Raw genomic sequence first — 25,824 nt, 5'->3', positions numbered from 1 at the left:
CCCCTATTTTTGCCTTTATAGAGGACGGCTCTCGGCTGCTTTCCCGGGGCAACTGGACAAGGTGAGTCTGTAGACCCGCCCGGCCCCGCCCGGCCGTAAGCCGGCAGCGCCACCTGGCGGTCTTGGGGCCGCGCTGCAGGCGCGCTCGGCCTGCAGGAGTGGGGGCGCCGCACCAGTCTCTTAGAGCCTGGGGAGGCGGGGAAAACCTTAAACCGACTTTACCCGAGAGGGCGGGCGAGAGGAGCCCGAGGCTGAAAGGTGATCCTGAGGGGGCCGGGGAGGTCCTCGGGGAGGGGCCTGGTCCGGACGGCCCGACTTCCGTGACACAACAAACACTGCAAGACAAAGTCCATTTGGATGGAAGTGGGAGCGGAGTGAGAGGGGCCATTTTGACCCTGTGGTCTAAGGAAATGACTGATCTGACGGGGCCTGGGAGCCAGGGTGCCCAGGTGCGGCCGCTCACCCCGGGGGCTAGCGGGTGCTGGCTCCTAAGGCCCACTCTGCGTAGACAGGAGAGACTGGCAGGTACACTATGGCATCTGGTGTGACGTTCTGGGGATTCATCTGGTCGCTTTGGAGAGACTCTCCAAGTCTGCGCTGGAAGGAGGTGGTTGAACTGTGGGGTGCCAGGGTCTAGGTCATAATGCAGTTTTCCAGAGCTGTTTAAGTGGAGGGAATTCGGGACCTCTTTTAAGTTTGACTTGTGGGAATATTTCGTGACCTGGCGAGATGGGAGGCTGGAGAGGAGCTAAAACCTTGGCGTGTCTGAGGGCCGCCATAGTCAGAGTGGGGGGGTGGGGCAGGAGACTTTCAAAACATATAGGACTTTAGAAGGGCATTGTATTCACTCCTATTCCCTCCCCAAGGCCACCCCGTGAGTCATTCGAGGGGTCGGTGGTCTGAGGGGAGGGCTGAAGTTTCAGCTTCTGCTTTTTTGTCCGAGTGCTGAGTTCCCAGTTACTCAACTGAAAGCATTTAAAACATTCTCCCGGAGATTTGGAGTTGCTGTGTTTGTAAAAAACAGAAATGAGGTGCTAGACTGAAGGGTATGAGAGAACTAGCATTTCAGGGACACTCAGGAAGATCTGGACTCCATTCATATTGGACAGGCAAATGGTTACTGTGTTGGGACCTGCATATAGTCTTACGACTGCTTTTTTCCATCTCTTAGGGTCTAAGGATAAGTCTGGGGCCATGACGGACATGATTCTCCCAGAGGACCCCACATTTCTACACTCTGAGCAATGTCAGGTGCCACTGGACTTGTTCTGAGACCCTTTCTCTACAGGATGGCCAAGGGGCTCCTGGTGACCTATGTCCTCTGGGCTGTAGGGGGCCCTGCTGGGCTCCACCACCTGTACCTGGGAAGAGACAGCCACGCACTGCTCTGGATGCTTACCCTGGGGGGTGGTGGGCTGGGCTGGCTCTGGGAGTTCTGGAAGCTCCCAAGCTTTGTAGCTCAGGCCAACAGAGCCCAGGGGCAGAGGCAGAGCTCAGGAGGGGGGACACCCCCCCTGAGTCTCATTCGCTTTGCTGCCCAGATGATAGTGGGCATCTATTTTGGCCTTGTGGCTCTCATTAGCTTTTCCTTCATGGCTAACTTCTATATTGTAGGACTCCCACTGGCAGTTGGCTTAGGAGTCTTGCTGGTGGCTGCTGTTGGCAACCAGACCTCAGACTTTAAGAATACTCTAGGGGCGGCATTTCTTACTTCCCCTATCTTCTATGGCCGCCCCATAGCTATCCTGCCCATCAGCTTGGCTGCCAGCATCACAGCCCAGAAGCATCGCCGCTACAAAACTTCGGCTGGGTCAGAGACTCTCAGTGTGCGGCTCTACCGCCTGGGCTTGGCTTACCTTGCTTTCACGGGCCCGCTAGCATACAGCGCCCTCTGCAACACAGCTGCCACCCTCAGCTATGTGGCAGAGACCCTTGGCTCCTTCTTGAGTTGGTTCAGCTTCTTCCCCCTCCTTGGCCGCCTCATGGAATCTGTCTTCCTTCTGCCTTACCGAGTCTGGAGGCTGCTGGTGGGGGATCCTGGCTGCAGCAGCAGCTACTTCCAGGAGTGGGAGAAGCTCTATGAATTTGTTCACAGTTTTCAGAATGAGAAGCGTCAGCTGGCTTACCAGGTAAGGCCTTCTTCCCTCTCCTTCCTTTCTGGGATGGGTCTGAGAGTTAGGCTAAGCCTTATTGGAGCTGGTGCCCCTTATGTGGAAGTACTGTTTTCATATCTGCTGAGTTAGGCCCCAGAAGGGTGTCCTGGCTTCTTTGGGCTTCTCTGTGCAATAGGTGAATGTGCAGAGGCTCTAATAGTGAGTGGGAAAATGATATGTATATATTATTTACTTTTTATTGAGGTATAACATATGTAAAGTGCACCAATTTTATGCATATAACTATGTAACCACCACTCAGATCAAGATATCGAATATTTCCAGCCCGAAGAAGATTCTCTCATGCCCTTTCCCAGTCTATACTCCTTTCCTCAGAGGGAACTTCTATTCTGACTTCTATTACCATAGATTAGTTTTGCCCATTCTTGAACTTCTTATAAATGGAATCATTCAGTATGTACTCTTTTGTGTCTGACTTCTTTCATTCAACATTATGTTTGTGAGATTTATTCATACTGTTGCACACAATTGTAAATTGTTTTTACTGTTATAAAGTTATCCCATTGTATGAATATACTACAATTTATCTATCCACTCTATTGTTAATGAACATTTGGGTTGTTTCTAGTTTGGGGCTATTCTTAATAAAGCTGCTATGAACATTCTTGTACATGTCTTTGGTGGACATATATGCTTATTTCTCTTGCAAGGAAGAGATCTTGACGGGGATGCGATGTTCCAGGTTGGAAAATGGGCAGCTGTGATTAAAGGCAAATCCTGGTTCTTGCCATGGGATCCAGAGCTTGCCCATGTTTCAGAAGGCTGGAATTCTAATTGGAGGCTCTAGGTCTTTCCTGTGGACAAGTAGAAGCCAATTCCAGAGATACCACAGCCTGATTTAGGGAGGGAACAGGGAGATGCCCAGGTGCCCTGACAACTTAGGAGGTTCTAATTTGTTAGCTTCTGTTTCCCTAAGGCTTTGGGTCTCTCAGAGGGGGCAAGAAATGAAGACATACATCGCAGATACCGGGAGCTAGTGAAGATCTGGCACCCTGACCACAACCGGCACCAGACAGAGGAGGCTCAGAGGCATTTTCTGGAAATCCAGGCTGCATACGAAGTCCTGAGTCAGCCCAGGAAGCCCAGGGGATCTTGGAGGTGAGAACAAACTTCCCCTTGAGGATGGACTCTTCCTAGCAGAGGTGGAAGGCTTGTCCCAGCCCACCTTTGCCCACATGGGGCATCCCAACAGTGTTCAAGAAACTGTCTGCTTGCGGTGGAGATGAGAAAACCTTAAAGGGGTGAGAGGGGGAAGAATGTATTTGTGTTTTGAATTTTTAATTCTTGCCTATTGTATTTCTGACTGTTTTTTCTTAAAACCGGATAGTGAAATGAAAATGAAATGAAATGTCATAAAACCAATAAAATATCTTTTAGAGAATATACCACATTATCCCACTCCTGGTACATTGATGAGTGATGGAGGAAAGTTATTTAACTATTTTTTTTTTTAATGTGCAAAGCACTGAGTTAGGAGATTTAAGGAAAAATATGAGCATTCTAATATTTCACAAGCTGTCCTGTGACACGTGGGATTTGATCTGTTCTCTGGATTACCAAGGGGTAAGACTGGGGTTAAATTTCAGTATTTCAGAAAAATATTTTAATTCCATTTATAGGAGAACTTTCGAGGAGCTACACTTTCCCCAAGAAGGAACAGGCGGCTGTGGGGTGGGGTAGTTCCCCCATCATGGACTCTTCTGTTTAGAGGAGTATTGTGGAGAGCTCTCACGCTTTACATGAGGGGTTTGGACTGGCTGAACTCTCAGGTCTTCCCAAAACTTGGGATCTGATTCTGTGCTCAATACCCTGCTCCCTAGTTGCTTACAGTGTGGTGGAAAATAATAACACAGGTATACAGATATCAAAGGCCGCATTGTTTAGCATTTTGAACTAAGTGTCATAAGAAGTGTATATAGCATGCATTGGGATATTGGAGAAGGGACAGATGACATTGTTTTATGGGGACTCATGGAAAAATTCATGATTTTATATCTTATATGCCTTTATGGGGACTTTGGGGAAACCCTAGGGAACCAGCAGCTGGAGCATCTCAAAGGGACTTATTTAATTCCCAAGTAACTAGCCGAGTGTGGAGGAAACAATCCAGGATGCAGAGGAAGACTGGAGACCAGGAACATGTTGTTAAAATTATGTACCTTTACTCCAGCTTTCTTGCTTTTCTTTATTCATGTTGCATTCCTCACACTTTTTTTTCTTTTTTTCTGGAAGTTAACTCTAAGTAGTATATATATATTTAAAAGTGGAATTATTTTGGCTAGTATTCCCTACAGATTGAAAAAATGGTCTGAGTAATTGAGAGGAATGAAATTTGTAGATGTATTTTCTTTGCATTCATTTATTAAAAAAACTTTAAAAGTTTTTAGCTGATGAATTTATATACCATGATTTCAAGACCAAATTAACTTTCACACGTTTTTAAAGTTGCCAAAAATTGATATACATTTGCTTTGAAAAACACAATTTGTCAAATTATCACATGGAATTTTAATGAGGCATTTTCATAGGCTAGTAATTAGTAACTTATTGGGCCAGCCCCGTGGCTTAGCGGTTAAGTGCACGCACTCCGCTGCTGGCAGCCCGGGTTCGGATCCCGGGCGCACACCGCTTCTCTGGCTATGCTGGGGCCGCGTCCCACATACAGCAACTGGAAGGATGTGCAGCTATGACATACAACTACCTACTGGGGCTTTGGGGGAAAAAATAAATAAATAAAATCTTTAAAAAAAAAATTCGTAACTTATTAACATGATATGTAGTACTATGTCTGCAAAGTGTAAATATATTAAAGATAGTCTATAAGGAAAAAAAGACAAAAGAGTGATTAGGGACTTTACTTGATTTGGAAAATTATTTTACTGTTCTCAAATTTTGTCAGGAGTTTTTGTTACAAAAATATGGATATATTTTAATTTATTCAAGTGGGAACTATTGATGAGCAGTTTCTATTTTTCCAACATGAGCAATGCGACATTAAATATCTTTAAATATGTGTACTGGTGCTTTTTGTTTTTTTGAGGCTAGATTCCAATAAGTGATAATATAGGGTCAAACAGAATGTGAATTTTAAATTTTGGTTGATATTGTATCAGGGAACTTCTAGAAAAGAGTGTAACAATTTACACTTCCAACAGCAGTGTAAGAAAGTGGCCCTTTCTTTGTAACTGGTGTGGACTGTTATCACTCTTCTAAATTTTTGCAAAGATGATGGGTGAGAAACAGTATCTAATTACTTTAATTTGCCTTTCCCTGAATCCTAGTGAAGTTCAGCATCTTTTCAAATGTTTATTGGGCACTTGCATTTCCTCTTCAGTCTGCTTATTTTTTTAAAAAACTTGTGTTCCTATTTGTCTCTATGAAATCTATTTTGTTGGTATTCTTGCTTGTTAGGAATCTTAACCCCTTGTCATGTGTTTGTAGATATTTTCCCCAGTCTATGACTTGTCTTTTGACTTTGAGTGTGGGTTTTAGAGTCAGAAAGATTAGGATTAGGATTTGACTCTGGTTCCACGATTTTCTAGCTATATGATTTTGGGTTTCTTTAGCTTCTTAGAGCCTTAGTTTCCTCTAAAATTGACATAATAGTATGGTATGTTTCAAGGGGTGCTGTGATAAAGAAGCTAGCATATGTAGAGTGAGCAAATATAATTAGTAGCTCCCTTTCCTCTTTTCGGTTTATGTAAAGAAATAGAGCTTGAGTGTCTAGTGAGTTAACTGGTATAGAATGAAGGTTGTACTGGTATGGCTGAATTTTCCTAGAGTGTATTAGTGTATTTTGTATTTTTTAAAAAATTTCCTCTTAGTCCTGTAAATCACTGTATGAATGCTCACAAATAACAGTTAGAAAGAACTGAAGAAGAATGATGGATTGTGTTGTGGTGGTAGGGTTATAAGTGGTCTCTCTCCCCTCTCACTCTTTTCTAGACTCTCTCTCTTGTTTTATAATTAAGAAAAGAAAATTCCAGCCTTTCTTAGCTGTTTATGGGGAACCAGGGAAGTGGTTTGGTTTGGCCATTCTTGGGCTGTAGTTGTAAAATGGGGTGGAACTCGTCTGGGCCAGTTGTAATAGCAGAAGGCCTCAGAATGAGACAATTCTGAGGGTAAGATGAATTTTATGGGAAGGAGATGGGGAACTGCTTGTAAGATGGCTCTTTCCACCTGCAGATTCTCCTTGCAGAACTCTCTTGTCATCCTTTGGCAGATTAATTTCAATTAGGGAGGCTGTTCCCTGACCTCTGGAGTCTCAGTCCTTCAATGCAGAAAAGCAGACGTCTTTGTAGTTTCCGAGATGCTACAGCATGGGTGGTCAGCCACCCAACTCTTACCCCGTTGGTCACTTTAGTGTGGATTGATACTAAGTTTTCCACAGGAGAGAGTTTTGTGGGTATGGGTTGGGGTACTAGGTGAGAAGTGAGAAAGAGGTTAAAGAATGTTTACCTCTTAGGAGGAAAGACTTTGATTAAACCGTGTTTGGATTTCATCTTCCTTCTTGTCCTGGCCTGTGGTCAGGTACTGAAATTGAGTCCTTACCAGGATTAGACTACCCACCCACCACCAGAGGTTATCTGTTAATAGCCAATGGTATAGCCCAGCATTTTTTTTTAAAGCTTCGGTGCATGGTTGTGTATCCTAGTTGTTAGTTTAGTTCTTCTATGTGAGCCGCCATCACAGTATGACAACTGACAGACAAGTGGTGTGGTTCCATGACCAGAAAACGAACCTGGGCCGCGACAGTGAGAGCACCGAATCTTAACCACTACACCACGAGGCCTGGCTCTTTTTTTTTTTTTTTTAAAGAATAACTATAACCTTTTATTGAACTCAGATTCTAGGCAACTTTTTAAGCACAATACATGTGGTGATGTCAAGCAATTCCATCAACAACTCCTCAGAGAAGGTTATTCTTATTTCTACTACATAGATTAGTAGACAGTCATAGGGAGATTAAGTAATTCACCCAATGACTTTTAAGTGCCTAAGCTGGGGTTTTAAATTCTGACTGTTGTGACATAAATTTGTGCTATCAGCGATGACATTTTATTTCTATTACCACTTTTTTTATTGAGGTATAATTGACATACAATATTATATTAATTTTAGATGTACAACATAATGATTTGATATTTGTATATATTGTGAAATGATCACCATAGTAAGTCTAGTTAACATCTGTCACTATACATAGTTAGAAAAAAATTTTTTTTCTTGTGATGAGAACTTTGAAGATTTACTGTCTTAGCACCTTTCAAACATGCAATACAGTATTATTATAGTTGCCATGCTGTGCATTACATCCCCATGGCTTACTTATTTTATAACTGGCAGTTTGTACCTTTTTACTCCCTTTTCCCATTTTGCCCATCCCTCACCCTCCACTTCTGGCAACCTCTAATCTGTTCTCTGTATCTGTGAACTTGTTTTTTGGGGGTTTTTGCTTGTTTGTTTTCATTTTGGATTCCACATATAAGTGAGATCATATGGTATTTGTATTTCTCTGTCTGACTTATTTCACTTAGCATAATGCCCTCAAGGTCTATCCATGTTGTCACAAACAGCCTTTTTGTTTGTTTGTTTTTTTGAAAAGAAATACATGACAAAAAATCATATGAATTTAGAACTTCTGGAAGGGAATTCTGCTTTGCCACCAACCTGGGACATTATAATCCCTGAGAGACTTTTCTGGGGATGTGCTTCCCAAAGGACCTGACGTAATGAAAATCAGCTGAAAGCAGAATTTCACTAAAATAATAATAATTAAAAAAACTAAGACATTAGCAAGTGAGAAGTCTTCCTTATTCTTTAGCTGAGTTGATTTAATGAAATCCAAGGATTTCGTATTCTCCCACTCCCACAAATAAAAAATTTATAGACCCTTTAAAAAGAGTTGGAAGGGAACTGAGAAGACCTCTACCCCGAGTACCTATCTCGTGCAGAATCTTGAGAATAGCTTGCTTTAGATATGACTATTTTGGCTTTTGTTTGAATAGGACATCCCCTACCTGTCCCACCTTTTGGACATCCTCAATTGTTAAGAAGTTCTTTTATTGGATTGAAAGTAACTTCCTCGTATTTTCTTTCTAGATTTGCCATCTTTTGCGACAAAACACAAAACCCACAAAAAATTCTTTCTTGATAAGAACCTGCCCTTCATTTCATATCCATCTAAATCTTCTCTTTTTCAGATTAAACATTGCCTTGTTTAAGGAAGCGCTGTAGTTTGGTAGAAAGAGGATAGATGGAAAAGTGAGGAGATGGGGTTCTATTTCTGCCTCTTGCATGACGAGCCTGCTGACTTTGGATGAGCCACTTTACCATTTTGGGCCTCAGTTTTTTCCCTGTAATATAAGGAAGTTGGATTTAGATGACCTTTAAGATTGCTTTCAACCCTGGATTCTGGGTTCTTAACTTTTCAGCTGAGGCTTGTGTTAAATGGTTTGGTTTGCCATCTTCTGTCTGCCCTCTTGTGGACATTGTCTTGGGAAGAAAATAAAATATTTAATTGCTCAAAGAACAATATAATGGCCATCATCTCCCCCCCAAATAAAAAATTCACCTTTATCAAACTATCTTTAATTTATTCATGTTTTCTTCTAGTCCTCATCCATAAATGCACATAATTAATTTTCACATGATTGAATCATCAGGGATATAATTTTGTACTGTTTTTTTCCCCTCATTGAATCATGAGCATTTATATATATTACTATGAAGGCTTCATATATATATACACATACACACATATATGTACATGTATATATGTATCTATATATTTGAAATATAATTCACATACCATAAAATTCACTCTTCTAAAGTACACAATTTAGTGTTTTTTAGTATATTCATAAGATTGTGCAACCATCAACACTAATTGCAGAATGTTTTCATCACCCCAAAAAGAAACCCCATACCCATTAACAATCTCTCTCCATTCTCTCTTCCCCTCCGCCCCTGGCAACTACTAATCTACTTTCTGTCTCTATAGATTTTCCTATCCTGGACATTTCATATAAATGGAATCATACAATGTCTCCTTTTGTGTCTGGCTTCTTTCACTTAATATAATGTTTTCAAGATTCATCCATGTCGTAGCATGCATTATCATTATATATATATTTTTTCAAATAACACATCATTATATTTTAATGCTGTATAATATTCCCTTTTTGGGAGACATTTAGGCTATTAATATATACATTTTTGTTGTTATAAAGAATGGTGCATCGATATTTTCATGTTTCTAATTCATCTATTCTCTTGAATTATTTCAGAATAAATTCCCATGGGTAGGATTACTGGGTCAAAGGGTTTGAACATTTTTATGGCTCTTGTCAATATTGCTCTTAAATTGTGGTGCCCAGGACTAAATGCAATTCTCAGATGTGTTCAGACAGAACGGGGTGCTGTGGGGCTATTAAGTTCTCAAGGTCTGGACAATATATCATCCTTTAAATCAAACAGTCTAGGAATTTATTAGCTTTTTTTGGTTGCTCATTGAGCTTATAGCCAATAAGACCCTTAGATCTTTCCCTAGGCACTGTGGCATAAAGCTGTGTTTGCATCTACTCTAGGACCCAGGGGCTGTTGAGATCTCCCTGACTTGAATTTAGTATTTCTTTGTTTTCTTTTCTCCTTAACAGTGGATGGTCCTAACAAGCTAGCAGGAGGTATGGGTTTATTGCAGTCTTAGCTAAGAACTGCAGATGGCGCCTGAAGGCTGTCACAAGGGTAAAATATGTCCCTTCGCTTTTTTTAGGATCTAGTAGTGGCACGTTGTTAGCAGGTTTGTTACCAGAGTTCAGTGGCGCCCCCTTTTGTTGGGAAGGAGAGAGCAACTGTGAAGTTGGATTTGGGTGTTATTCAGGGTAAGCTCCCACTGAAGTGTGTTTCCTAGTTGTCATTTGATCTCCTAGGGGACTCTGGGGCAGTCTATTTCCTGTTAGAGCTTTGCTTGAACACACATTTCATGCCACTGCTTTGGCTTTTGAAGTTCACACCCTGAGAAGCTGACTGGTTTGTTTCTCTTCATGTTCCTTGCCGTCTCTTTCTCTTAGTCACTGCAAGGGATTGAAACTTGTTCCACTAACTGGTTTTGTTTGTTTGTTTTGATTCCAACCAATCAAGAAAAGAATAGGAAGGGTATGGAGGAAACATAAATGTCTTCTATATGTTTCTCATATGTTTCCCAGTCATAGATCTGAGGGCCAGTGAGGTTCATGTTACTCCTTCCATACCCATAACCATCAGTTTGGGCTTGGTTTCTCTTGCTTTTTTCTCCTTTCCACTCCTGAGGTCCATAGTAGAGAGTGTAAGTTTACTGCTTTTCCGTGTAATTGGGTTGGAAAGCAAATAACTGCTCAAGCCAGGCAAATGGTGCCATGTTATTTTATATTCAGTGACTGGGGACTCATTACTTCTTAGCGGTTGACTTTTCTTGCACAGCTAAGAGACTGATCATTTCAGACCCATCCCCTTTCTAACGCTAAGTCTTTTCCATCAGTGTGTTTGTTATTCTCATGTTCATGCCTCTGCTGATGTCACTCTTCTTTCCTGTAATTCTTTTTCCTCTCTGCTAATCCAAATCTTTACACTTCTTTTACGATCTGTCTTAAGGTTTATCCCTAAATCATGCCTTCACTGATTAATTCCATCTCCAGTAATCTTTCTCCCCTGAATTCCTTCTGCATTCTTGTCTAGTTTGTACCATTCTATCAAGCATTTTCTTACATGTTGCCATATAATCATTCTCTGTCTCATATCTGTAAGTCTCGTCTCCTTAACTATACTGAAGTCCCTTGAGGGAAGGGACTGTCTTCTCCCAATGCAACTAACAGGACATTTACTAAATATGTTAAATTGTTATTTAACAATTTAGAGCCTCGGTTTCCTCATTTGTTACATGGGGATAATGATGCCTGCATCATAGGGATGTTGAAACAATCAAAGGAGAAAATAAGACAATGAAGTACTTTATAAACCATAAAACATTTACAGAGGGTGGTAGGCATTATCAATTTTTAAAAAATGGCGACAGACTGTATAAATAAAAGAGCATGCTGAAATTCCATAAATGAACTTAACAGTAGAGCAGTATTAGGTATATGCCTTACATATAGAAACAAATTCACTAAAGATCAAATTCAAGTTTCTTATGAACCTACAAGGCCCTCTCACTCAATTGAGTGTTTCAAATCTGAGTTTTGGTTCTGACATTGCCACTAATTTTGTGATGTAACAATTCAACCTTTGATAATTTTAGGCTTTTTCCAGCTCTAAACATCTGATACACAACTGAATTTGAGTATGTTACCCGTGTCTTTGGACCTCAGTTTTGTTATCTGTAAAATGGGAAATGCTGACCTAATCAAACCTCTTTAATAGAACTTTATAGAATGGATGTCGAAAGAAACATTAATCCTGCACGGAAGTCTCTTGGGAGAAAAAAGTTTCCTTGGGGAAAGTTGCATACTATATAGTGTGTTCTCTTTGATATTAACAAAGCTCATTACCATATTAAATACTCTGGGAAGTAAAGAAAACAGTTTAACTTGATTTTACCCAGTGTTTCCGAAACTCATTTGGACCTGGAATAGTTTTTTCAGATAACATCTATTTAGCATCCCATGAAACTCATTTTCTAAGACTCACAGTTTGGACTGCCAACATGAATATTTTTAGGTATTAGAGGTAGTCCAAGCAAAGGAAAAGTACAGCCTTATGAGATGTTCTTTGCTGGTCTTCATGCCTGTTGTGGTTTGTAGCTTCAGCTTTAGTCAACAGAGACTTTAAAAAATCATGTTCTTCAATTACCGTCATTGATTATCAAGTCCCCAAGATAATAAGTAAAATTTTTATGTCTCTCAGGTTATAGTTTAACTTCAGCCTCTTTTTCTTCCTAATAAAAACCTGGAATCTGGCAATCAATCACTTCAGCTACAAAATATCAACTCAACACAAACAAACAAAAACACAAGAACAGCCCTGATCTCAAGGATCTATTTGAAACATATCAAATTAGGTCAGGTTAATAGCTGCAGAATATATCTGCCATAGTGAAGATGATGTCATGATTTATCTTTAGTTCTAGTTTTGCCACTTGGTCATTAGGTAACCTGGGATAAATTAATTCCCTTAAGGGCCGGCTCCGTGGCTTAGCGGTTAAGTGCGCGCGCTCTGATGCTGGCGGCCCGGGCCCGGATCCCGGGAGCGCCCCGAGGCACCACTTCTCCGTCCAACGCGAGGCCGAGTCCCACGTACAGCAACTAGAAGGATGTGAACCTATGACATACAACTATCTACTGGGGCTTTGGGGGGAAAAACTGAATAAATAAAATCTTAAAAAAAAAAAAAAAAAAAAAATTAATTCCCTTAAGACTGAACTGAGACATATGGATGTTATTTCTTTTTTTTTTTTAAAGATTTTATTTATTTATTTTTCCCCCAAAGCCCCAGTAGATAGTTGTCTGTCATAGCTGCACATCCTTCTAGTTGCTTTATGTGGGACGCAGCCTCAGCATGGCGGGAGGAGCGGTGCGTCGGTTCACACCCGGGATCCGAACCCGGGCCGCCGGCAGCCGAGCGCACGCACTTAACCGTTAAGCCACAGGGCCGGCCCTGGATGTTATTTCAAAATGATCTTCTTTTGTAATCGTGGGAGATCAAGATTTGGCCACCCTGAAATATATCTCTTTACCTTGATTGTTTTCTCTGACGGACATTTGACCTCCCCCACTAACTGCCTAAAGAATTTGACATAGAACATCTGTTCCAGGAAGGAGTTACTATCTGATGGCTGTAATATAATGTAAAATAGATGTTACAATAGGAAAGGCACCAACAAGCCCATCTTATCAAAACTTCTGTCTCTCTGGCCACATTCTCTAGATGGCCCTGCAAGGAGTTGCCAGACAAACATTTACATGTATAAGGGAAATCTCCATTTGTAAAGGTATCTCCCTCTCTCTGTATTGGGAAGAGGGGGAATGACCTCATTTCTAGAAACTTATCAATGTGGAAGGTGAGGCCTTAAATCTGCATAATAACTTTACTCTTGTCTACTGTGCTTCAGTGGTAATCTCCTGTAACTGACTCCCCCACCCCCAACATCCTCCTTTGTCTTTAGCTGAAGATGGTATCTAAGACGAGAATCTCTCCTATTGTGTGGAGAAATGCAATGTCCCTGGTTTCTCCCATGTATACACGTTATTAAACGTGGTATTATCTTCTCCTGCTAACCTGTCTTGTTAATTATTTGGCCAGCCATAAGAACCTTAAGGGAAAGGGCAGAGGGGGATTCTCCCTCTTCCCCCACATAATCCTTAGCAGTTACTCTAATCCTTCAGAAATTTTTAAAAAAATTTTCTTTAGAGTAGGTTGCAAGTATTATATGTTGAATTTATTACAGCATTTCTTTTCCTCCAATATAATTTATAGACAGACTTTAAACAATTTGCAATTATTTTAAAGCAGGCCGTAATCACTCTGTTTTATTGTCAAGTATAGCATACAAAATGGAAAATGTATATGTAGTATAAAGAACAACGATAAAATTAATCTTTGTAACCCAGGTCCAAAAGATTTTTTTTTTTTTTTGCTGGAGGAAGATTCGCCCTGAGCTAACATCTGTGCCAATCTTCCTCTATTTTGTATGTGGGTTGCTGCCACAGCATGGCTGCAGACAAGTGGTGTAGGTCTGTGCCTGGGAACCGAACCGAGGATGTCAAAGTGAAGTGTGCCAAACTTAACCACTAGGCCATGGGGCCAGCCCCCAAAAGGTATTTTTGAAACATTTGTTCAATGTCCTAGACTGATTGAGTGCTGCATGGAGAAAGGGTGAAGGTGGGCCACGAGTGGCAGCACCCCTCTTGCAGACTCCACTCAGCAAGACATATGTTCTATGTGACCGACCCTCCTTGGAGGTCCGTTATTTTTTTATTTTTATTTGTTTATTTTTTTGTGAGGAAGATCAGCCCTGAACTAACATCCATACCAATCCTCTTTTTGCTGAGGAAGACTGGCCCTGGGCTAACATCTGTGCCCATCTTCCTCCACTTTTTATGTGGGACGCCACCACAGCATGGCCTGACAAGCGGTGCATTGGTGTGCGCCCGTGATCCCAACCCCGGCTGCCAGCAACGGAGCGCACACACTTAACTGCTGCACCAAGGGGCTGGCCCCTCCCATTATTTTTTGAGTAAAATCCTTGTGAGGAGCTTACCCCTACTGCCACCCCAGGGACTTAGCAACATGTTCCTCTCAATCACACTCAGAATTCTCCCTTAGAGGAGATCCGTTAAATATGATATTCTTCCTCTCATTAGACTTCCAGTGATGTTTTGACAGCTCTCATCTATTGGGCGGAGGTGTGCTCCTTAATCCACCTCCTTTTCTTTCAGTGGGATATCTACATATAAAAACTCTCTCCCATTAGACCATGGGGTCTCTTAGGGGAGGCTTCATGTCTTTCCCAACAGATTATAAGTTTTCCAAGAGTGGGGACTCTATTTTCCTCCCAAAGAAACTATATTGGTTTTGCAGCAGCAACAGGCCGAATAATAAAGGTGTTTCCCGAGTGAATTTTGGTAGGTGAAATCAGGCATTATGGAATAAGATCTTGGATCCAATTGGTTCAGGTCCCATTTTTCAGTATCAAGTTTCCTATTAACCAGGGTCCTATCATCGTATTTCTACTCCGTATGGGAAGGACGAGGAATTGTGGAATAATTAGTCACTTATTCCTCTGTGTTCCTACACCACTTTGCACTTTTCTGTTTCAGCACTTATCCCATTATTATAATTAACTATTATATCATAATATTATAGTTATTTAATAGCTTTTATTCTCCTTTACAACTGGGTATTTTCCTTGGGGATAATGATCTTGTTTTATTCTTCTTTGTAAGTGACCCAATGCCTAGAACAATGCCTACCACTCATGGGTACTTATGTCAATTCAGTGAATGAATAGAGAGCAGATATTTGGATGGTTTGCGTCTATTTGAATCTCTGAAGGAAGATTCAATAGTAAGCAACACACGGTGTAGTGCCCTCACTAGCTGGATTACCTACTCTGCTTCTTTAGATCTGTAAATGATATGGTTGGATTAGATTGGGCATTATTAACTAGGTGTCAGTGGGCTCCAGGGGATTTCCACCCCATGCAAAGTTAAAAACCAAGGGACCAGATAGCGATTTCGTATACTACTCCACTACTGGAGTATATACTGCGACTGCAATAACAAACGTAGGGAAACCAAAAACTACCTTGTTCCTGTGGTGTCTAGCTATACAGTCATATACACTCTCTGGTTTGTCGTTGGTGCCTGTCCAGAGCCCCTTATGGCTTGACCTCAAAGGATAAGAATATGAGGACAGAATCTGATTAACCTTTTTAATGCCGATTGTCTAAATTCCCAGCCTGCAGCCGCTCCTAAGCGACGGCTGACCAGTTGACAGCGGGGTGAGTGCTTCACACATGCAGGACACTGGTTATAAAGGTGCACAAATATTAGGGATGGTTTTGGTCCTGGGGAGCTTGGGAATCTGACCACGAAGACACAAAAGTATTTAACGGAAAGATCCGACGGGCGGCGTGACTGACCACAGCCGCAGAGGAATGCAGACAGCTGAGCAGACCAGAAAACCGATTCAGAAGCGGACTCTGGCAGCACGTCGGCAGACGTGGTGGGGTTGGAGGATCCTCAATTCGCTCCAGAGGTTGTCCTGCGCCAGGCCCGGGCCGCATCCTTCCCCTCTCCCCGCACCGGCCTCTAACGACTCCCAGGAGGCTGAGCGGGCGCGCAGTCCGGACGTCCGGGCTTTTCTTGCAGCCGATGGCTCTGAAATGGCCCTTGGAGTAAAACCTGGGTCGGGAACGAGGTGAAGGGGAAAGTGGTGGGAAGCCCTGGGGGCGCAGTCGTGAACAGCGAAAGGGAGGGCGGCCCGAGACCGTGTCCCAGCCAGGACCGAGATCAAAAAGCCCTTCACGAGCTTCCCCTCGAGGCGCCCGCCTTCGGCAGTCTCCGGGGGAGTTTCGGCTCTTTCCGGCAGTTCCAGCTCGGCCCTCAGCTCTCAGCGCGCGCTATTCCCCCACCCCACGCCGCCGACTCTTTGTGGGCAAGGACCGTTCTGCACGCGGACGCGAGCTCGTGTCCTACCCGTCCCCACTTCCCTTTAGTTTGTTTCGGACCCACTCCTCTAATTCTTGCCCCTCCTCGTTATGCCTAATCCCCGGCGACGCCCGAGATCCTTCAGCTCAGGCGCGCGACCCGGCGGGCAGTGCGAGGCGCGAGGGACGGGGCCACGAGAGGAGCGGTACCGGACGACCCGGAGTCCGCCTTTCCCCTCGCGCCTCCCCACTTGCAGGTCCCCGGCGCGGGGGCCGCCTCGCACCCCGGCCTCGCTCACGCGCCCGTTGGCTGCAACAGCCTCGAGCCTGGCGCGCCGGGTTTGCGCCGGCGCGAGCACGCGCGCTGTGCGCTGGCTGGGTGGCGCGCACGCGCCCGAGCGGGCTACGGGGCGGGGCGAGCAGCTCGAGCCCCGGCGAGGTCGGTGTGGATCCGCTGGCGCTCCGGCCCCCAGCCGCGGCTGCGATTCCCAGCCCGCCGCCCTGCCGAGGGGGGAAGCGGGGAAAGGGGCGGTGGGGGCGGGGCGGCGTCCGGCTCCGGGCGAGCTGGGGGAGGAGCGCGGCGGCGACGGCGGCGGCTCCAGAAGAGGAGGAGAAGGAGGCGGAGGATCCCCTTTCCTTTTCCCAGATCCCGGAGCGTCCGGGACGTAGAGCCCGGAACTGGGGGGACGCGGCGACTGCGGGGGCCCGGGGTAGGTGAGGCTGAGGTGCTGGGTGGAGGGGTTGGTGGGGGATAAAGAGGGGCACAGACGTGCAGGGAGCGGGCTTGAGGGAGGGCACAGGAGGAGGAGGGGGCATTGGTTGGGGGTTGGGGTACGGAGAGTAGGGGGACGTGAGCCCTTTGGGACCTGGTGTGCCCAGATGGTGAAAGGTTTCTGGGGTCAGTGGGGCGGGCCGAAGCACACGGGTCCGAGTTGGGGTGTTTCCAGAGGCATAGGCCGGGGAAACAATGGAGTGAGGGGGGGACTCGGGTGTGAGCGTGTGTGGGGTATTGGATTTTAAGAAACAACGAGAGACTGAAAAGAATGAAAGAATGGGTCATTTGGGATGAGAAGTACAATGAATTGGGAATGGTTTGGGGATGCATAAGGTCACCTGCGTGGGTGTCCGAGGTCCTTAGGATTTGGGGGCAAAGTGGGGTTTGAAAATAAAAGAAAGGCATTCTTGGAATGGAGGGGGGAAACGGAACGGAAAATAAGGCAAAGAGGGGCAGAGAAGTAAAATAGGTGTGGTTTGGGCTTGAATTAAAGCAGAAGGGGTAGCTCCAGTTACAGAGTATAGGGTAGGTGGAGTAGAGTGGCATCTTTCTCCTAATTCACCCAGGATGATTGGGTTCTTTTAGAAGGTGAATCTTTCTCAGGCTTGTCCCTCTGCTGAAGAGTGCAAGCCGCTGTTTTAATAATTTGGTTATCATTTATGCAGTCCATTAAAGCATTCCAGTAATATTTATTTCTCTTCAGCAGGTTACTTTATGTAATTTACCTGTGGTTAATGAAGCAGGAGAGGACAGATCACCAAAATAGGCATCTTGCTTTGAGTTAGGTCAGTGATAATGCCAAGTTCATGGTGTTTGGGGGAGAACCAAGGGTTTGTTTTCATTTAGACCAAAAGGTGATGAATAGCCTTGATAAAATCGAAGTTATCTGTACTTTGTTAGAATTGCAGTTTCTCACTGAGAAATGTTCATGTACCATCTGCTACTGGTTTTATGCTCGTGGGAGAGAGTTTGGGTTCTGCCTCAAGAGATTCTTGATGCTGATTTCAAATTACCAGGCTGTCTCATACGTTCTAGTTTGAATTAAGGTGATTTGAAAATATTGTGGGAAAGTATTTCTGGGGTTATGATCTTTACATTTCTTTGATACTTGGATTTTGAATGGTACTGGATACAAGACTGCTGATTTTGAAATTGTAGTTACCTTTATATGTTCATAAATAGTGTATGTTAAGCTTTTTTTTAGTAAAAAAGCATTGTTTTGCTGACTCATCTAAGATTTCTGGGAACTCATCAGTTTGTATTTCTCAGCTAGGTCTCATATAGTAGCATTAGGCTACTTTATAAAGGTCCGGAAATAATGATCTAAATTGTCACTTTTCTTATACGTCATAAAAACTGAACAAAGCAAGAAGTGAGTGCAGTGTCCTCATTAGTGATAATGTGGCTCTTGATTGACCTCTTCCAGTGGGCTAGGCCAGGTGCTAAGGTGGTTATTCTTGCATTATCTCATTTAATTTAATCCTCACAATTATTTCCTAGTTTATAAATTAGGATGTTAAATAACATACTAAGGTCACAATGCTAGTAAATAAAGCTGAATTCAGACCCAGCTCTGTTGGAAGCCTTCTTTAAATCTTCCCTGCCTGACTGTTCTTCCTGCTCTCTCCCTCCTCCCAATCATGGTTGTAGTACAAGCAGCATGAATTGGTTGAAACTTGACTGATGTGATAGTAGAGATTTAGATGAAGATTGGGTTAGTGGGCTACATCTGTAGAGTTTATTGAATGTTTATTGCTCCTGTGATTTAATAAATCTTCTGAGGTCTTGATAATAGGGCTAAAACGTCTTCTTGCTAAGGGTTTGTCCTGTGAGCACACTTAATTTTCTGTTTAGTCTAGTGTACTGCTGAAGTACTGTGCATACGTGGCACTCTTCCTTGTAGAAGTCAAGACAGCCAGTTGTAGAGCCAAAACCAATTAACTCTGGAAAACAATCAAACACTGCTGAGTGCTCAAGTGCCCTCCAAGCACCTGTTGAGTCCACAGTTGGTTCTGGCATTATCTCTAAATATAGACAGGATCCTCTTAGAGACCAGGAGTGAAACAACTTGAACTGCAAGAAACAGCTGGGGCCTGAGGGAGGAGCCATAGGTAATTGCCCAAAACATCAGCATAGCCCTTGGAGGCTGATCCAGGAGTAGCGAAGGGCTGCAGACACTAGTGAATGACAGAAGAGGAGGGAATTTTTATTTGTTGAGCATTTATGTAGTCTAGGCACTGACTTCAGTGTGTTTTATATGTATTACCTTATGAGATCTTCAAACAACCTTTACAAGGTAGTTGTAAGCATTATCCTTATTTTTCAGATGAGGCTCAGAAAGATTAAGTAACTTGTACAAAGTCTCTTAATAAAGGCAGTGGAGGAAGTTTATATATACTATTATTATTATTATTATTTTTTTTTATTGCTGCTTGCAGTTTCCCATTGTAGAGCCACCATATTAAAGTTGGGAACTTAAAGTTACTCTTTAGGATCCGCTGTGCTTCTTTGTTAGAAAGAAGTAAAACTGATTATTTCAATCTTGCTGCTTCCATTGGAGACTGGAAGGAAAAGCTTGTTTTTTTTTCTGATTTAATTGTTGGAAGGGGAGTCTATTCATTATTTAGCAAAGACCTCCGGTAGGATATAGTTCAGTGTCCTCAGTTGCTTGGTATATATCTGTAACAACATGAAAATGGCATGTCCATCTCTCCAGTTCTAAGGTCTTGACTTTCAGGTAAGTCACCGAGGCTCTGGAGGATGGCAGTGAAGCATGCTTGTTACAGACTCTTACCACTTTTCTTGGTAAGTTTTTCCCACAGAGGTTTGACCATCATTCTTGCTTGGTTACTTTAAAAAAAAATTGTGGTAAAATATATATAATGTAAAATTGACCATTTAAACCATTTTTAAGTGTACAGTTCAGTGGCATTAAGTACATTCACACTGAGTGCAACCATCACCACCATCCGTTTCCAGAACATTTTTATCTTCCCAAACTGAAACTCTGTACCTATTAAATAGCTCTGCATTCCTTTCTTCCCCCAGACCCTGGCAACCACCATTCCACTTTCTGTCTCTATGAATATGACTACTTCTAGGTACCTCTTGTAAGTGAAATCATAGTATTTGTCCATTTGTATCTGGCTTATTTCACTTAGCACTGTGTCTTCAAGGTTCATCAATGTTTTAGCCTGTGTCAGAATTTCAGTCCTTTTTAGGACTGAATAATATTCCGTGTATGTGTATAGCACATTTTGTTTATCCATTCATCTGCCAGTGGACACTTGGATTGTTTCCACCTTTTTGGCTATTACATATAATGCTGCTGTGAACATTGGCGTACAGATATCTGAGTCCTTGCTTTCAATCCTTTTGGGTATATACACAGAAGTGGGATTTCTAGGTAATTTAGTAATTCTGTGTTTAATTTTTTGAGGAAGCTTCGTTACTTTTTTTTTTTTTTTTTTGGCTGGGAAAGATTTGCTCTGAGCTAACATCTGTTGCCATTCTTCCTCTCTTTGTTTTTTCTCCCCAAAGTCCCAGTACATAGTTGTATGTTTTAGTTGTAAGCCCTTCTAGTTCTTCTATGTGAGCTGCCGCCGCAGCATGGCTACTAACAGACAAGTGGTGGTGTTCCACGCCTGGGAGCTGAACCTGGGCCGTCGAAGCGGAGTGCACAGGACTTGTAACCACTAGGCCATCAGGGCTGGCTCGGAACCTTGGTTACTTTTAAGTGGTGATTTTATTATGTGTTCACCTGAAGATAGCACTTGACCTTATGTTTGAGGGATGATGTTTCCTCTACTGACTTTTTCTGTCTTTTTCCACGACACTTGTCCTGGAAATGATTAAAGAGGAAATGATTTACCCAGTTTTCATGGCTCTCTTTTAGCTTCTCCTTACTTATATTTATGTATCATGACATCTGGCAAGCACATTAAAATACATTTCAACTTAGCAATAAAAGTCGTTTTGAAAATCTTTTAGTTCAGCTGATGAAGAAAATTAGAATTTCTGTTCTAAAGTATGACATGTATTCAATGTGGAAGGAACCATTTGTTATATACAGATCTTTCCAGTCATACCTGTGAATGTGGATACTCATCTTAAGAGCATTGTCTGTATGTGTATTTGAAAAATGTCAATAATGTAGAGCATTTTCAGTTCACTTTGCTGCCTTTGATTGAGATTCAGGGTACTTTTTTCATTTAAAAAGGTTTTACATGAGTGAGCTGCTGGTTACTGCTTACCTGCTGTATCCCTTCTTTATTAATTGAAAAAAGTTTGAGTGCCTACTATATGTTTTAAATATTTCAAGAAGGTAGCTGTAATACAGGAAGTAAAATTGGCTGAAGTCATTTGTTTGACTCCATTTTCTCCCTCTCTTCGTATATATATATGTGCGAGAGAGTTGTCACATAGTACCAAATATAATAGATTGAAATAGCTGCAGAGCAACAGCGAACTCTCTCTTAGGATGGGTCTAACCTCCCATTTCATTTTTTTCAAGTGTCACAAGGAGGTTAATTATTCCTGCGTCTTGCTTCTTGAGATTATTGGGTTACAAAGGGACTTCAGGCTCACATGCCATTTCCTGGGAGCCTCACAGGAGACTTTGTGAGCCCACACTTACCTTGGAGGTGGTCTGTTGGTTCTGAAATATTTCTAAAGATTTGAAGTTTGTAAACATTTTATCTTTAGGTTTATACTTTAGGATTGGCCAGAGGCCAGCATTTATTCTGCATGTTCACATCTACCATGGTGGCCTATAAGGGTGGGTTCCTGAAATATACATCATCTTCTACAGATAGCAGCCCCAGGCTCTTAAAACATTCTGCAAGGTTTGAAGTTATAACTGTTGGCTTAAAGGCAACTTCTGCAGTCATTGTCCCATGACTAATTTGTGGTTAGGGGTTACATAGGGATTCTTCCTAGTTCAAACCCTAAATAACAACCTTGGATTGCTGGTAAGAAGAAGGATTTTTACATTACTCAATTAGAAAAATGACATGATTACTAGTTGTGGAGGTTGTGCCTTCTTTAGAATTGGCTAAAGAGTTTTGAGCCTGAAGAGAAGGAAGTTTGTGATGAGGCCGTTTTATGGTTGTAGATGAGTCATGATAGATAAGTGAAGATGTCTTTTGTACCTGAAGATGCTGCCAATGATGTTGCTTCCTATTGACCTGTATATGACTGAAAAGACCAATTTGTAAAACCCCTATTCTTTCCTCTGTTGAGTGCATGTGATCTGCCCAGTAGTAAATGATTTGCTGTTGTTTTAAGGCTACCATTAATAGTAAAGCAATACGTTTCTTTAAATTATCCACTTGGTGTCTGATTACACATGTCAATGTGATCAGCCCACTGCTGGCTCTTCCTGGTTATCTTCTACTGTTACATTGATTCAAAATGTGCATTAGTGTGTGGTGGAAGTCACTCTTCTGCATAGTTTGGTTATCTTTTTATGTCTTTACAGTAAATTGCCTTCATAGCCTCCCTGCATATCCTGCACAAGCCCTCAGTACAAGGATTTCATCATAAGAAGCTCCCTCACATTTGATGAAAACAGTGAAACTCGTCTGTAACTAAGACGGAATGACAGGAAGCTAAAGTATTCTACCTGAATGGTAGGTGGTACAGAACCACTACAGACTTAAGTCAGCCATTTAGCTTAGATGCAGACTTATTTGTTATATCTTACTAGTCAGTACACACTAGCTTTCTTGAGATGGTTGTCTAATTCCTTGTTAAGTTGACAGTGCTTTAAACAAGGCTTAGTTGGGTAATTTTCATCTCTGTCACTCTCAAAGGTTATATTTTATGTCGGTCTTTTATTCTTTTTTTTTGTGAGGAAGATCAGCCCTGAGCTAACATCCATGTCAATCCTCCTCTTTTTGCTGAGGAAGACTGGCCCTGAGCTAACATCCATGCTGATCTTCCTCCACTTTATGTGGGACACTGCCACAGCATGGCCTGACAAGCGGTGCGTCCGTGCACGTCCGGGGTCGAACCCGGGCTGCCAGCAGTGGAGCACGCGCACTTAACTGCTACACCATGGGGCCGGCCCCTTATGTCGGTCTTTTAAAAGTTGATTTTTGACATTTAGCATTTGTCTGCCTGCCCATAATGTTATGATGATCCCATAAGTTAGACTACAGGGTGTTATTATGTGATGTTATTGTAATTTGGGAGCACAGGAAACAATGCAACAGCAATGATTACTAAATTTGTGTTTGGGCATCTAACCGGATGAAGTAGAAAAAGCTCCTGAAAAAGGGAGGATATTTCATAACTTCATCCTAATTACTTGTTACCTAAAATCTTAACATTTAAGTAAGTTTAACTAGAATTATATTCAATTTTTACCTGAGTACATTTTTTCTATTCATGTCATAATAGTTTATAACATTGTGAGATTCCAGTTGTACATTATTATTTGTCAGTCACCGCTTCACCCCTTGTGCCCACCCCCCAACTCCCTTCCCCCTGGTGACCACCAAACTGTTCTGTCTGTGTGTTAGTTTATATTCCACATATCAGAGAGGTCATACAGTGTTTGTCTTTCTCTGTCTGGCTTATTTCACTTAACATAGTACCCTCCAGGTCCATCTATGTTGTTGCAAATGTGACAATTTTGTCTTTTTTTTTATGGCTGAGTAGTATTCCATTGTATATATATACCACATCTTCTTTATTCAATCATCTGTTGACGGACACTTGGGTTGCTTCCATGTCTTGGCTATAGTGAATAATGCGGCAAGGAACATAGGCGTGCATAAGCCTCTTTGGATTGTTGATTTCAAGTTCTTTGGATAAGTACCCAGAAGTGGGATAGCTGGATTGTAAGATATTTCTATTTTTAATTTTTTGAGGACTCTCCATACTGTTTTCCATAGAGGCAGCACTAGTTTGCATTCCCACCAGCAGTGAATGAGGGTTTCCTTTTCTCCACATCCTCTCCAACATTTGTTATTTTTTGTCTTGGTGATTATAGCCATTACATGAGTACACTTTTGATTGGGCAGTAAAGCTGAGAACACACCATCCTTTCACACTCTACTGGCTAATCATTTCCATTGTGAAATAGCCCCAGGTATGTTATTAAACTTCTTGGCAGCTGAACTTTTTGATGCCTGAAATCTGAATCTACTGAGTGGTATTAATTATGATCAGGCTAATACTGATAGTATATTTATAATATTTCCATGTTGTACTGTTTTTCTTCTAATTTCTTATTAAAATAGGGAAGCTATATAACATGTTAGTTAAGAGCAGAGACCTGTTAGTTGTATCGTGTAGGAGTTGCTAATAAGTTGGATTATAGATAGTGGGGCATAAAATTAATTGTTGAGGAGAGGGACTCTGAAGGTCGTACATTCTATCAGCATTAAAAAAAAAAAAAGAGCACAAATCTGGTGCACAAATCTGGCTTTGAATCTCTGCTCCTCTACCTACTCCCTCTGTGGACTTCGTCAAGTCATTTAATTTCTTTGAGACTGTTTCTGAATCTGCAAAATTGGTGCAGTAGTAATCCCTACCACAGAGTTGTCATGACTGTTGAATTTTTTTTTTTGAGGTGAAATTCATAAAATAAAATTAACCGTTTTAAAGTATACAGTTCGGTGGTATTTAGTACATTCACAGTGTTGTACAACCATCACTCTATCTAGTTTCAGAACTTTTGCGTCACCCCCAAAGGAGACCCGGTACCCATTAAGCAGTCACTCCTCATTCTCCCCTCCACCTATCTCTTGGTAACCATCAATCTGCTTTCTGTCTCTACAGATTTACCTATTCTGGATATTTCAAATAAATGGAATCATATAATACGATTTATTTTTTTTTAAGATTTTATTTATTTATTTTTCCCCCCCAAAGCCCCAGTAGATAGTTGTATGTCATAGCTGCACATCCTTCTAGTTGCTGTATGTGAGACGTGGCCTCAGCATGGCTGGAGAAGTGGTGCGTCGGTGTGCGCCCGGGATCCGAACCCGGGCCGCCAGCAGTGGAGCACGCGCACTTAACCGCTAAGCCACGGGGCCGGCCCTGTATCAGTACTTTATTCCTTTTTATAGCTGAATACTATTCCATTGTATGGATATGTCACATTTTGTTTATCCATTTATCTGTTGATAGACTTGTGTCATTTCCACTTTTTGCCTGTTGTGAATAATGCTGCCATGAACATTCATGGACTAGTATTTGTTTGAATACCTGTTTCCATTTTTTTGCGTCTGTACTTGAGAATAGAATTGCTGGGTGGTATAATATTTCTACATTTAACTTTTTAAGAAACTGCCATACTATTTTCCACAGCAGCTGCAGTATTTTACATTCCCACAGCAGTGTTCGAAGGTTCCAGTTTCTCTGCATGCTTGCCAACACTTGTTATTTTCCTTTTTTATTGATTCTAACCATCTTAGTAGGTGTGAAGTAGTGTCTCATTGTGAATTTGATTTGCATTTCCATAGTGACTAGTGATGTTGAGCATCTTTTCATGCACTTGTTGGTCATTTGTGTATCTTCTTTGGAGAAATGTCTGTTTAAATTCTTTGTCCATTTTTTTAAGCAGATTGTCTTTTTGTTGAGTTATGACCACTGAGTTTTAATGGCTATAAAACAGTTAGCTCAGTGAGTGCACATAGTATACACTCAATAAATATTAATAATATGGTTATAATTATTTTTGCTACGTATGACTAGTTGAATTAGAAGGAAACTTTGCCTAGCTTTTCCAAGTAGGAGAG

At 42.1% G+C, this 25,824-nt stretch overlaps 1 protein-coding gene across 5 annotated transcripts in view; it reads left to right on the top strand.

Annotated features, from left to right (window-relative positions):
- Nucleotides 1–322: 322 nt before the first annotated feature.
- Nucleotides 323–25,824, top strand: part of DNAJC22 (DnaJ heat shock protein family (Hsp40) member C22) — an 83,415-nt gene continuing 57,913 nt past the window's right edge. Inside the window, exons 1-5 of one of the 5 annotated variants that reach the window (XR_015554950.1) lie at nt 325–525; nt 1,172–2,129; nt 3,091–3,272; nt 22,554–22,704; nt 24,072–25,046. Coding sequence is in view for 3 of the 5 variants with exons in the window: in XM_087442455.1 (XP_087298581.1) it covers nt 1,245–2,129; nt 3,091–3,272; nt 3,794–3,854 (1,128 nt within the window). In the remaining 2 variants the exon portion in view is untranslated. Of the gene's footprint in view, nt 608–1,171; nt 2,130–3,090; nt 3,560–3,793; nt 5,188–22,553; nt 22,705–24,071; nt 25,047–25,824 lie in introns of those variants that run through there. The other 4 variants (XM_087442455.1, XM_087442454.1, XR_015554949.1 and 1 more) reach the window with 4 other exon arrangements.

This window comes from Ceratotherium simum, chromosome 17, assembly GCF_057802395.1.
Source record: "Ceratotherium simum simum isolate JZ-2026a chromosome 17, ASM5780239v1, whole genome shotgun sequence".
Classification (NCBI taxonomy): Eukaryota; Metazoa; Chordata; class Mammalia; order Perissodactyla; family Rhinocerotidae; genus Ceratotherium; species Ceratotherium simum.
The sequence above is the reverse complement of the archived record's forward strand: the minus strand, read 5'-3'. Positions and strand labels throughout refer to the sequence as shown.